At 68.5% G+C, this 14,035-nt stretch overlaps 1 protein-coding gene across 1 annotated transcript in view; it reads right to left on the minus strand.

Annotated features, from left to right (window-relative positions):
• ASIC4 (acid sensing ion channel subunit family member 4) overlaps positions 1-11,608 on the minus strand; it is a 65,317-nt gene extending 53,709 nt beyond the window's left edge. The window contains exon 1 of the mRNA XM_037912509.2: positions 10,112-11,608. Within this exon, the coding sequence (XP_037768437.1) occupies positions 10,112-10,687 (576 nt within the window). The 5' untranslated portion in view covers positions 10,688-11,608. The remainder of the gene's footprint in view (positions 1-10,111) is intronic.
• Between the last annotated feature and the right edge of the window lie 2,427 nt (positions 11,609-14,035).

The following is a 14,035-nucleotide window of genomic DNA, read 5'->3' on the forward strand; positions in this document are numbered from 1 at the left end:
GCACGGTGCCAGAGAGCGCCGCTCGCCCGCTGCCCTACGCTTGTGGCTGGGGCCATGTGTGGGGCAGAGGGGCTCCCGGACCTGCCAGTATCTCAGAGTGGCTCCACGCTAGGAACTTCCCTTCCTTCCTCGCGGCCGGGCCGGGCACCGCTGCCCCATGGGAAGGGCTGTGCGGGCAAGTCCCGGGCCTGCAGCGGGGCGGCCCCTCCCGCAAGGGAGTGATGGGTGACGCGGCTGGGTCACAGGCTCACCACGAGACGTGCCCGGCACCCATCCTGTCGCCCCCTAGTGGCCTCTGCTCTTAACACCCCGGTGCCCAACGGCTGGGCGGGCGGCCCTCGGGCGTGGCTGCTGCCAGCACTAACCGACCCCCAGGATGCGGCAAACAAGCAATTGCCACATGACGTGCAGAGGGCACAACCGTGCAGCCAGGGAGACGGGCGCAGCCCTGCCAATGCCCCTCAATCCCGACCCGCAGCCTCCGGCTATCCCAGCCCTGAACTCCCCCCTCTGCGCTGCTCATGCCCCTGACCCTCAACCCACCCCCCAGCCCCATCCTGGCTCCTCCAGCCTGGCCCACGCTAGCTTGACCCAAGGCCGTTCCTGTGCTGCCCGCGCCCGGTGGCTCTCGGCAGCACCGCGGCCGATTCCTCAGTGGGAAAGGGGGAAATCCGGCTTCAAACAATTATTGTTTTTTCCACCTGACTGGCTGCAAACTTGTTAATTTTTTTTTAATGGGTGAGAAGTGTAGACGGCAGCTGCCTGGGAAATGAGTCGCCGAGCGAACCGTGGGTCCCTGGCTGGCTTTCAGCTCTCCCGCGGCTCCCTTGCGCACGCTGCCGTCTATAAATAACGCCCCGTCTCTGCAATGGCAGAACGGCAGCGCTGGCTACAGGCGTCGGACATAAAATCGTCCCTCTTTATGGCTCCCAACCATTCGCGTCATTTAGCGCAGCTCCGTAAACCTTCTGTTCTCCGCACGCCGCCGTGGTGCTAACAACTCCCGACGGCGTGTGCCAAGCTCCCAGCACCGTGCCCAGGGACCCCGGCACCGAGCGACGGCTTCCCTGCCCCCCGCCGAGCAACAGACGCCCCCCTCGCTCCCTCCGAGCACCATCGCCTGGCACGCAGCTCCCCTGCTCCCACCCGGGATCCTGGCACGAGCCCTGCCGCATCCCTCCTGCGGTACCAGAGCAGCCAAGACCATCAGGCACCGAGATACGCCCCCCCGTGTCACCCCAGGGCTGCCTGGCCCCCCTCGGCACGATGGAGCCCCCCAGGATCCCCTGCACCAACCCCGCTACCGGCCAGCACAGCCGCAGGCGCTGCCCGGCACGGCCCTGGCACAGCACTCGGGGGGGTGTCTGGCCCCAGGCTCGCCGGGACCCAGCCAGGAGACTCTGAAGGGAACCAGGCAGGAGACTGTAAGCAAGCAACTGCTGCTCTTGTCCCAGCCTCTCCCAGCAGGGGGCGCTGTGGGGAGCGGGGCAGGAGCGCTGGCTGTGGGGGGAACTCGCGGCTACTCCAGTCCCAGCCTCTCCCAGCCGGGGGCGCTGTGGGGCACAGGAGGTGGCATGGTGGGGGGGGGCAGTGGGGGTGCTGGGGGGTTCTGGGCTAGGGAGACCCTGGCTGGAAGGTGGCTGCCCCGTGGTCCCGGCTGGATGGGCACTCGGTGCCCCGGGGATTGGACGACGCTGCCCAGCACTGCTGCAATGCACGGGCCAAGGGGAGCTGCAGAGGGGCAGGGGGACTGCGGGTCAGGCTGGGGGCCGGGGGTGCACAGCTCCTGACCATGGCCCCAGGCTCTGTTTCATGAATAGCAAAGTCCCTCATTTGCTTTCGAAAGCCTGTCCCAGCTCGCCAGGCCCGGTGCTCGGGGAGGACCCCTCAGCGCGCCAGCCCCACTCGGTCTCACTCTGGCACCGGGGAAGCCGCATGGCTTCACCGCCTCTTTGGCCTGAACCTCGGAGCCTTCAGCCCCCGCTCCATGCCACGAGCTCCCGGCAGCGAGTCTGGCTGAGCGGGGCACCCGAGGGAGCCGTGCAGCCCCCAGGGCAGGGCACAGGCTGGCAGGCGGGTTTGTCCTTGGTTAGCAGTTAGTCGGTTAGTGCTAGCAGTCACAGTCTGGTTCCCCAGAGCCCCAGCCCGGCGGGGCGACCCCCTGGTTCCCGCTCTGTCCCTCTGGCCTCTGTTCAACCCCCGGCCACCGGCCAGCCCCACCTGCCCCTCCTCAGCCCTCTGTTCGGGCTGGTCAGGCCTGGCTGGCTCCCTGCGGGGTGGGACGCCCAGTGGTGTTAGTTGCTAGGTACCAAATGTCCCGGTGATTGGCTCTGCCATTGCCTGCACAGGCCCTCCATTGAGCAGGCCCCAAGCCCCAGACAGCTGGGCACCGTTCGCACCTGTGTCCCAGAGCACCCGGTCTCCTCCCGCTGCCTCCTGAACCAGCAGCATGTGGGGAAACTGAGGCCCACACAGTATTCACACAAAATATTTACAGAAAATTCCCACCCCAACACACAGCCACTGCTGCTCCAGGCCAGGGTGGGGGGTGAGGGGGGGCAGGGCGGATGGCGAGGCAGGGCAGGTAGTGGGGCCGAGGTAGGGGGAGGGCCAGGGGTGAGGCCAGGGCGGGGCAAGGTGCGAGGCTGGGGTGAGGGCGGGTCTAGCCCCTTGGCTAAGGCTGCTCCTGGCTCGGGGCCTCCGGCTTTTCCACCTGCCCATTCACACCAAGCTTCCCGCTGACCCCCCTCCGCCCCACGGTGACCCCGCTGACCCCCCCCCCACAGGAGGGCGAAGGCAGAGCCCCACCCCCACCCCATGGTGCAGCCAATCACTTTGACCCATGTGAGCCCCACCCATGCCGCAGCCAATCACATTGTCCCATGGCAAACCCTCTGCCCCTCCTGCCCCCCCCACGCACACCCCAACCAATCACGTTATCCCGCAGCGCGACGCCCCTGCACTATGGCCAATCAGAGAGCTCTGCAGGGGGCCACCCACATGGCACGCCGCCAATCACAGCGTCCTGAGCTAGCCCCCTCCCTGTCTGCCAGCCCCACAGGGTCCATCCTGTAGGGCGCGAGGGGGTCCGGCTCGGGGGGCGGGACCATGGGGCAGAATGGGGAGGCCGGGCCCCAGGGGCGCCGTTCGCCCCAGCGTGGCAGGGGGCGGAGCTAACCAAACAGGCCCCGCCCCCACGGCGAATGGGGCGAGCCAGATGCACCAGCCGCCCCCCAGCGCCTGCCCCGGCCCAGGCCCCACGGCAGCTCCCGCCCCTGCAGCTCCGCGACCCGGCGGCCTCCCGGGCCAGCTCGGTAAGAGCCTGACACGAAATTACCCAGATCCGCCGAAGAGCTTTAAAGTCAATTCATTCCACGTAATTAGGACGGGGGCGTTCAGCTCCCGCGATCGGATCTCGTCACCGCCAGCCCCGCTGTTCCACTGCCCCCCGGCAGGGCCCTGGGCTCCCCCAATCACAGCCCTGCCGGCGCCCCCCACTCCCGACCCACAGCCCCAGCCCTGGGCTCTCCCAAACACAGCCCTGCCGGTGCCCCCCACTCCCGACCCGCAGCCCCCTGCCCTGGGCTCTCCCAAACACAGCCCTGCCGGCAACCCCCAATCCCGACCCGCAGCCCCCTGCCCTGGGCTCCCCCAAACGCAGCCCTGCCGGCAACCCCCAATCCCGACCCGCAGCCCCCTGCCCTGGGCTCCCCCAAACGCAGCCCTGCCGGCACCCCCCAATCCCGACCCGCAGCCCCCTGCCCTGGGCTCCCCCAAACGCAGCCCTGCCGGCGCCCCCCAATCCCGACCCGCAGCCCCCTGCCCTGGGCTCCCCCAAACGCAGCCCTGCCGGCGCCCCCCACTCCCGACCCGCAGCCCCCTGCCCTGGGCTCCCCCAAACGCAGCCCTGCCGGCGCCCCCCACTCCCGACCCGCAGCCCCCTGCCCTGGGCTCCCCCAAACGCAGCCCTGCCGGCACCCCCCACTCCCGACCCGCAGCCCCAGCCCTGGGCTCCCCCAAACGCAGCCCTGCCGGCACCCCCCACTCCCGACCCGCAGCCCCAGCCCTGGGCTCCCCCAAACGCAGCCCTGCCGGCACCCCCCACTCCCGACCCGCAGCCCCAGCCCTGGGCTCCCCCAAACGCAGCCCTGCCGGCGCCCCCCACTCCCGACCCCCAGCCCCCTGCCGTCCAGCTTTAGGCTGTTGTAGCGATTTTTGAGGCTGCAGCCAGTTGCTGCTCCTGTCCCCGCCCAGGTGCTGTGGGGCTGGTGTTGCCAGCACTGTGGCAGGACCACGATGCCCCCGGCCTGACCCTTGTGCCCGGGCGCTCACTGCCTGGGCAGCCCTACGGTGGGGGGGGTGTCGGGGACCCAGGGGCTCAGCCACCCCTGCCCCGTGCCAGCCCAGGCCCGAGGGGAGACAGAGACCTGGCCGGCACCCCCCCAGAATGGGCGCTTGGCCTGGGCCCCTCGGAGCTGCTGCCGCTGGAGCCCCCGCCCCGGAGCCCCCGGCTATTAGCGACCGGCGGGGGGCAGGCGGCGAGGGGCGAGAACCCGGCTCCCTGGGCGAGGGCTAACCGGGCAGCTCTGCCAGCCCAGCCAGGGGCAGCGCGGACCCAGCTTCGGCTCCCCCCAGGCTGGGTCAGGTGGGGGGCCCCAGGCTGGCACAGGCCTATTGCCAGCGCCGGGGCTGGCTCCGTGCAGCTGCTCCCCGTGGAGGCCAAAGCGCCAGGCAGGCCAGGCACGCAGCGCCGGTCGCGTAGTCCCGGCAGCCCCCGAGAGCTGCGGCCCTTGTGTGCAGCCCGGGGCTTGTCCCTGCGCCGGCCAGCGCCCCGCTGGCCCCTGCGCGGGGAGGGGAGCCAGGGGTCTGCAGCCCAGCCACGTCCCCAGTAAAAATAGCCGGGAAATGTGACATTTGTGGCACGTGGCTCTGGCGGAAAGGTCAGCGAGAGGCCCTGCGGTGGGGGCGCCGCGGATTAGCCGGGGGAGTTAAACGGCACCTTTGTCAGAGCCAGGAACGAACACGCAGGAAATATGGGGAGGGGGGAGGCCCCAGCCCACGGCTGAACTGGGCCCCTGGCACCGCAGAACGGACCCCCCCCCCTCTGCCCCCTCCCCCCAGCCCCGGTGGGCACCGGTGCGCGCAGCATGGCAAAGCTGCCCATCGCCGTGGGCTCCAGCAAGCAGCCGGGGGTCTCCGGGGTGGGGGGCTGCTCAGAGCGTCGGCCCCGGGATGGCAGCCGCTGAGCAGGGGTTTCCCGATTGACCCACGGAGGGCGAGCTCGGGGCTCTGCCAGCTGGCTCGGGGCTCCGGCAGGTGGCACCTTGGCTTGCAGCTGCGGCCGTCCCGCCACGCCAGGGCGCTGCCCCCGCCTGCCCCTCGGCAGGACCCACAGGGCCGGCGCAGGGTCGTGCTGCGTCAGCAGAGCAGGGACCCTACGTCCCCGCAGCCCGTTCCGGTCGTGCCCAGGGACCCTGAGTCCTGCCAGCTCCCCACGGCCTCCCCACTGCACAGAGCGGGAGGGATTCATAGAATCACAGAATATCAGCGTTGGAAGGGACCTCAGGAGGTCATCTAGTCCCACCCCCTGCTCAAAGCAGGACCAGCCCCAACTAAATCATCCCAGCCAGGGCTTTGTCAAGCCGGGCCTTAAAAACCTCTAAGGATGGAGATTCCACCACCTCCCTAGGGAACCCATTCCAGTGTTTCACCACCCTCCTAGTGAAAGTTTTTCCTAATATCCAACCCAAACCTTCCCCACTGCAACTTGAGACCATTGCTCCTTGTTCTCTCATCTGCCACCACTGAGAACAGTCTAGATCCATCCTCTTTGGAACCCCCTTTCAGGTAGTTGAAAGCAGCTATCAAATCCCCCCTCATTCTTCTCTTCCGCAGACTAAACAATCCCAGTTCCCTCAGCCTCTCCTCATAAGTCATGTGCTCCAGACCCCTAATCGTTTTTGTTGCCCTTCGCTGGACTCTCTCCAAATTATCCACATCCTTCTTGTAGTGTGGGGCCCAAAACTGGACACAGTACTCCAGATGAGGCCTCACCAGTGTCGAATAGAGGGGAACGATCACGTCCCTCGATCTGCTGGCAATGCCCCTACTTATACAGCCCAAAATGCCATTGGCCTTCTTGGCAACAAGGGCACACTGTTGACTCATATCCAGCTTCTCGTCCACTGTAACCCCTAGGTCCTTTTCCGCAGAACTGCTGCCTAGCCATTTGGTCCCTAGTCTGTAGCGGTGCATGGGATTCTTCCGTCCTAAGTGCAGGACTCTGCACTTGTCCTTGTTGAACCTCATCAGGTTTCTTTTGGCCCAACCCTCTAATTTGTCTAGGTCCCTCTGTATCCTATCCCTACCCTCCAGCGTATCTACCTTTCCTCCCAGTTTAGTGTCATCTGCAAACTTGCTGAGGGTGCAATCCACACCATCCTCCAGATCATTTATGAAGATATTGAACAAAACCGGCCCCAGGACCGACCCTTGGGGCGCTCCGCTAGATACCGGCTGCCAACTAGACGTGGGGCCATTGATCACCACCCATTGAGTCCGACGATCTAGCCAGCTTTCTATGCCCCTTACAGTCCATTCATCTAGCCCATACTTCTTTTACTTGCTGGCAAGAATACTGTGGGAGACCGTGTCAAAAGCTTTGCTAAAGTCAAGGAACAACACGTCCACTGCTTTCCCCTCATCCACAGAGCCAGTTATTTCATCATAGAAGGCGATTAGATTAGTCAGGCATGACTTGTCCTTGGTGAATCCATGCTGACTGTTCCTGATCACTTTCCTCTCGTGTAAGTGCTTCAGGATTGATTCCTTGAGGACCTGCTCCATGATTTTTCCAGGGACTGAGGTGAGGCTGACTGGCCTGTAGTTCCCAGGATCCTCCTTCTTCCCTTTTTTAAAGATGGGCACTACATTAGCCCAGCGTCACACAGGGACGACCCTCGATCTGCCAGATGGGTGCCCCATGCCTCCGTCCACCAGCATCCTCATACAGCGCTGCCGGTGCCCCTCACTCCCAACCCACAGCCCCCCTGCTAGCCCCCCAGCTCTGCCAGTGCCCCTCACTCCCGATCCGCAGCCCCCTGCTAGCCCCCAGCTCTGCCGGTGCTCCTCACTCCTGACCCGTAGCCCCCGCTGTCCCCTGCATTTCCATAGGCCTGGACCCGGTCCCTGGCTCTGTCTGCTCAGTTTCTTCTCTTGCTGCCTGATCCTGGAGGCTTCGCCCCCCACCCCGGCCGGCTAGAGCAGCGCAGACTTGCCGGGCCCTGGGGACTCCCCCGGCACTGACCTGGCGGCTCAGGGCCGAGCCCAGCGCCTCGAAGGCCCCTGCCCGGTGCGGCCAGTCTGTGCCAGGCTCCGGGGATCCTGCCAGCTGCGGTGGAAGCGCTGCCAGCTCTCGGCAGCCTCCCCGGGGCCGGGTTCGTGGGGCCGGAGCCGAGACAAAAGGCTTTTGACAGGGATTTCGCTTTTCAGAACAGCCGCCACCCTGAGCGGGCGAGGGAGCGAGCGATCGCCCCTGGCAGGTGCATGGGGTGACAGCAGCCGGGCTGGGGGCTCCTCCATCCTTCCCCACCTGCCCCTGCCCAGGCTGGTCCTGCAGGCTCCAGGCGCTGCTGGGGCCATGAGCGGTGCCAGCCCCCGGGGAGGGGCTCGGAGCGGTGGGCAGGGAGCAGAGATCGATAGACCGGACCCTGACCTGGCTGCCCAGTGCCCACTCACAGCCTGGCGACCAGCCAGGGGCTAAACCGGCCCCTGCCAGCCTCAGGGAGCGACCCCTCCCCAGCGTGTCCCCACCCTTGCTGCATGCCGCAGGGCCTGGCCCCGCTGTGCCCTGACCCGGACACGCTCGGGCCCCTGCGCTGGGCTGGGGCAGGACTGGGCCCCGGGCCCCAGATCAGGCCGGCCGGGGCAGCCCAGCGCCCCACCAGCTGCTGCCAAGGACTAGCCCAGGAAACCTCCCGCTGGAGCATGACGACGATTTCCAGCCCCACGGGCCCCCTGCTCCCGCCACCCCAGGCCCCACCGGAGACACGGGCCCCCCAGCTGCCCACGCCAAGGCTGGGAAGAGCTGCCAGGCAGGGCGGGGGGCAGCGCAGGCAAGGGTGGGGGCCCGGGGCCTGGCCTGCTGCCCGGGCCCCTGCGTCTCTCCCACACCGGAGCGCAGGGGGACCCGCAGTCCAGCCGCAGGGAACCTGGCTGCGGCTCCGCGCCCCCCCCACAGGAGATTTACAGCCCGCCCGGCTTTACGACTTGGAAGCTGCTTACGCCGGGGATTTTCCCCCGTGCCGGCCCATAAAGAACCCGGCCGGTGACGGGCTGGAGGCTGATTTCCAGCTCACTGCCTGCAGCACGGGGTCCTGGCGGGTATTTCGCATGCCCAGCGCCCGGGCACAGAGAGGGGCAGCCCTGCCCCCCCAGGAGAGCACACAGGGCCAGAGCCCGGCCAGCCCGCCAGCCCCACGGCTGCCCCACAGCTCCTGGCCAGAGCGCTGCTCCAATCCACCTCCCCCAGGCGTCCTCCCGCTGGGACGTGCTCACACCAGGTCCCACGGCTGAGAACCCAGGAGTCCTGTGCCTACCCCGGCACACGCCGGGGGAGGGGAGCAGCGCCTGGCTCTTCCCCCCAGCATGTCCCTCCCCCCGGCACCAGCCCCACACCTCCAGTGGGCCCCCAACCCCCACCCCACGGCACTGCCCGTCCCTCCCCACGGCACCCTGCTTAGAAACGGCCCCACACAGCAACCCCGCCACCCCACACTGCCATCAGCAGGGCCCAGGGCTTTGTCCCCAGGGAGCCTGGGGTCTGCCTCGAAGGGCTCAGTGCCCCAGCAGGACCCAAGTGACCCAGCGCTTAGCCAAGCCCTCCAGCGACGGGCATCGCCACCTCACACTGGCAGCCCCACAGCCAGCCCCCAGGCCCACCCCTCCTCCCTCTGGCCCCCTAGCCCCCCAGCTATTCTACTCCAGACCCTCGGCCTTCGATCCCACCTCAGCAGGCTCAGCCCAGGGACCCCCCCACCCACACACCTTGGAGGGGGCAGTGAGGAGCCAGGCGTCCGCGCCCCCCAGCCCCTCCGGCGGCCAGGGCACAGAGAGGGGATCAGAGTGCAGGGCTCCTGGCTCCCAGCCCTGTGCTCATGCCTGTGCCCAACAGCGAGACCGGCCATTCCCCCCTGTGCCCACCGCGGGCACCCAGCAGGGAAAGGGGCAGCATCCTGCACTCCCCCTGCCCTCCACAGGCCCCCTCCCCGGAGCCCCCCTCTCCTCTCCCTCTCTCCCCCACCTTCCTCGGGGTGCCCCCGCTCCACAGAGGTGGGATCTCCACTGGGCCAGCTCTGGCCTCGTGTTGCTGGCTGAGACCCGCTGCCATGCCCCCGGTGCCCGCAGCTCCCCTCCCCGAGCCGGGCGCGGGCTGCGGCTGGCAGCGCTGCTCCGGGAGCGCGGAATCAGGCCGCGTGGCAGCCGCAGGAGGGAAGCGGCTCATTTCCAGAGTCATTACGGGCGGCAAAGGTCCCACCAGGCTTTCCGCCCGCTCAGCACATTGATTTCCCCAAAGCACAGCGGGGATTTGGGGCTTCAGGCTCCAGAGCGGAGCCGGGGCCCGCGCTAGCGCTGCCCGGCTGGGAGCCTCGCTGCCTGGACCAGCACCTGGAGGGCGGCCCGGGCCCCGGGCCCCGGACCCCGGCGTGGAAGGGGCCAGCCCAGGGCCGTGCAGGCTGCCAGGGGGGACGGAGGCACACTGGGAGCAGCAGCTGCTTGGGCGCTCCGAGCACACATGACCCTGGCACCCCGGGGGTGTCTTTCCTCGCGAACCCCCTGCCAGCCCCGGTGCGGGGGGCTCTCTCCCAGCACAGCAAGAAACGGCAACTTCCCAAGGCGTCCAGTGACCCCTCGGCTCTCCCCCGGCCCCAGCTCTGCAAGTCCCTCCATCGGGGGGCCCCAGAGCCCGGCCCCCAGCGTGGCTCAGCCCCCTGGACAGAGCTCTGGCGCTCGGGGAACTTGGAGGGAAACTCCACCAGACACGGCTGGAGCAGCAGGAGGCCGGGCGGGCGCCAGGGGGCCGGGCGGGCGCCCGCGGCCGGCGGGGACTCACCACGGTGAAGTTCTGGGAGGAGCACTTCTCGCCGCTGAAGTTGCAGCTCTGGAGCATGTCGTCGAGCTGGTGGCCGGTGCGGTTCAGGATGTCGGCCATGTCCGGGTCGGGGTAGAGCAGGTCGGCCGCCCTGTGCCCCTCGCGGTCCTTGGGGGGCAGCCCGGTCATGTTGGCCAGGTGGAAGATGTCGGCGTCGGAGAGCGCGGAGTGGCGGAAGCGGTTGATGTTGCAGATGGTCACGGCCGGGAAGAGCATCTCGCGGGCGGCCTCCTCGTCCAGCGCCGCGAGGTGCGGGCGCTCCAGGTACAGCAGCGCCGAGCGGGCGGCCTGGGACAGGAGGAAGGCCAGCGAGAGCAGGAAGGCGAAGGCCCACAGTGTCTGCCGCACACCCAGGCGCCCCGACCCGCAGATGTGGCAAAGGCCGTGCAGGGTGCAGGTGCCAGCGAAGGCGGCCAGGTCGCGGGTGCGCCGGCGGCTTGGCTCCTCGATCAGGCTCTCCTTGTCCCCTTCCTCTTCCTCCTCCTGCTTCTCATCCTCCTCGGCAAATTTAATTTTACACACGATCTCAATTGGCATCTGCCCAGAGCGGCCGGCGCGCCCACCGTGCCCAGCCAGCGAGCTAGCCCCCAGCGTGGGGACCCGGCCAGAGCCGGGGACTGGCACGGGGGAGCCTCCTCTGTGGCAGGACACCTCAGCCGCCGAGCGAGAGCGGGGCGATGCCAAGGGAAGCGCAGCCCTTCTCCGGCGCTCCCAGCCGCTGCTTCCCTCTTGTCTCACGAGTCGATCGTCTCCTTGTGCCTTCGCTTATCAGCACAAATACAGCTGTCAAATAACCCGGCCTCTGCCTCCCTGCGCTGGCGAAGACCCGGCAGAGACAGGCAGCGGGTAGGCAGCATGTGCTAATACAATCCAGGGAACACTTAATCATTCAAGACATGTCACCGGCATTTCCCCGTGCAGCCCGGCGCGTGAGCAGAGGCGGCGGGCAGGGACCGGAGCCCCCCGGGCAGGGGGCCGCGCCGAACCGAGCCCCGCCAGCCCCGGCCAGCTCCAAAGTGCTGCTCCAGCCACTTGTTAGAACAGCTCGGCCGCGGCAAAGTGATGCCAAGGGGAGCAGAGAGCGCGGCCGCTCGCTGGCAGCTCCGCTCGCCCGCCGGGGCCTGGCACCCCTGCCACGACTTCCTGCCCCAGGAGAGGAGCAGCCACCGCGGCTGGAGCGGGGACTGGGAGCCGGAGGCAGCCTGCAGCCAGCCAGCCGAGCAGCCCCTCCTAATCCCCCGGCCGTGGATCCTCCTGGACGTTAACCGCCTCCCTGCCGCGCGGCTCCTGCTCCCAAAGTTGGGAGCTGCAAACCCTCCGGCTCCTGGCGCCCGTGAGGCCGTGCCGGCCGTGCCCTCGCCGCGGGCCACCCGCCTCCTCCCTCGCCGGCTGCGCGATCAGGGCGAGGAGGGGAGAGGAAGCCGGCAGGAGGAGCTGCCCCGATCGATGGCGCTCCCCGCGGAACAAGCCGCGGGAAAAGTGAAAAGGGTTATTGATCCGTGCGAAGCAGCAGCTGTCAGGGATTAGGGCTCCCTCCCCTTCCCGGGAATTAATGCCGCGCGGAGCGGAGCCTGAGCCGGCTGCAGCTCTGCATGGGCCAGCGGTTCCCGCGGCTCCGGGCTGGCCAGGCTCCTGCAATCGCGGCTCGCCAAGTTCCTGCCCCCCCGCCCGCAAGGGGGCCAGGGAACCCCAGGAAACGCCGCCGGGCCTGGCGACGGGCCCCGGAGCAACGCACCACCGGGCTCGGGCCGGCTCAGCCAGCGTGGCCGGGGGTCTCACCGGGCCCAGAGCCATGGGGCACTGGGCAGCTCCAGCCTTTGGCCCAGGGGCAGGGGGCGCGGCAGGGCCCCGCACCCACCGACGGCCCCCGCCCGTCTCAGGGCCGGGGCTGCCCAAGAGGAGGCAGGAAGCCACCGTCTGGGCCAGAGCGGAGCAGGGCCCCGAATCTGGGCACGGGGGCAGGGGCTGCGCTCGCCCCACCAGGCTGCCCCCAGACGCCCACAGGCCGGGCCAAAGCCAGCCCGGCAAACGCCACAGAAACCTGCACCCATCCTGAGGGCCTGCACAGGCCCCAGGAGCCAGCCCCACACTGCAGCCCCACACCGCTCGCCGTCCTCCTCTGCACAGACCCCCCCGCCCCCCGCTCCCCCCGGCCAGCCCCACACCGCTCGCCATCCTCCTCTGCACAGACCCCCCTGGCCAGCCCCACACCGCTCGCCATCCTCCTCTGCACAGACCCACCTGCCCCCCGCTCCCCCCGGCCAGCCCCACACCGCTCGCCATCCTCCTCTGCACAGACCCCCCTGGCCAGCCCCACACCGCTCGCCATCCTCCTCTGCACAGACCCCCCCCGCCCCCCCCAGCCAGCCCCACACCGCTCGCCGTCCTCCTCTGCACAGACCCCCCTGCCCCCCCAGCCAGCCCCACACCACTCGCCGTCCTCCTCTGCACAGACCCCCCCGCCCCCCCCAGCCAGCCCGACACCGCTCGCTGTCCTCCTCTGCACAGACCCCCCTGCCCCCCCAGCCAGCCCCACACTGCTCACCGTCCTGCTCTGCACAGACCCCCACGGCCAGCCCCACACTGCTGACCATCCTCCTCTGCACAGACCCCCCTGCCCCCCACTCCCCCCAGCCAGCCCCACACCGCTCGCCGTCCTCCTCTGCACAGACCCCCGACACACACCCCCCACGGCCAGCCCCACACCGCTCATTCTCCTGCTCTGTACAGACCCCCCCCAGCTCTGGTGGTACCCCCCCCCCCCGCCACTGCCCGCTGCACAGGGACCTCCCAGGTCAGCCCCCCGCCCCACACTCTCCACAGACCTCCCTGCCAGAGGTTGCTGCCCCTGCACATAGCTCTGCTTCTAACCCCACAGCTGGTCTTGGCAGAGTCCCCGCACCCTGCACTGCAGGACACCCCCATGGCCCAGGTCTGCAGCCCACATGGCCCAGGTCTGCAGGCCCAGGGCACGATGCTCCTGCCCCAGAGCTGGGCGATTGGCAGGGCGCCGACCAAGTGCTGAGTGTTCGGGGTGAGCAGGGGCAGCCCCCTCATCCTGCACCCCCGGGAACATCCCCCTTGCTAGGGCACCCCCTTGGCAGCCGCCCCCCCTCCCCGGGCACCGGGTCAGAGCCACTCTCATGCCACGCCCGATGCCACCAGCAAAGCTCCAAACCCGGCTGGGGCGGGCGCCCGGCCCCTGCCTCCGCGCAGGCCAATGGAGCCGGGCCGGCAGCCTCCTGCAGAGTGCACGCACTGAGCCCAGCACCCCGCTCCGGGCACCCCACACACGCTGGCCGGGCCCAGCATCAGTCTCTCTTCAGCCTCCCACCGACAGCCCCACAAACAAATGGCCCTTTAACACCCCACTCCCAGCTGCTGGCCTGGCTCAGCGACCCCCAGTCCAGAGGGGCATTCCTGGGATCTCACTGCCCAGCCCAGGCATGCCTCCAGTGATGCCCTCCCGTCACTGTGGCACAGGGGGCCCTCCCCTGCCCCTCCGGCTGCACCGGGCCACCAGCGACCCCCAACTCCCCAGGGCAGCACCAAACCCCCAGCAAGAAAAATAGGAGTATTTATGGCATGGTACATCACAGCTGCCCCCTCCCCTGCACCTGCTCAGCGAGTGCTCTTCAGGTGAGGGTGACCCCCAGGGTCAGGCCAGGCCAAGCCCAGCTCTGTGCCCATTACTCCCCCAGCCAGGCTACCAGCCTCCACCACCCTGCCCCAGGGCAAAGCGACTTGTGATCCAACCCCAGGCACATTGACCATTTGGGCCAAGTGGCCCATCATGCCGTGTGCCTCAGCAAAGGGGGCGGGTCTATGCAAATAAGGTCAGTTTATTCAACCCTTGTGACAGCTGTTTGGGGCCCAAGCAATGGC

This window comes from Chelonia mydas, chromosome 11 (genome assembly GCF_015237465.2).
Source record: "Chelonia mydas isolate rCheMyd1 chromosome 11, rCheMyd1.pri.v2, whole genome shotgun sequence".
Lineage (NCBI taxonomy): Eukaryota > Metazoa > Chordata > Testudines > Cheloniidae > Chelonia > Chelonia mydas.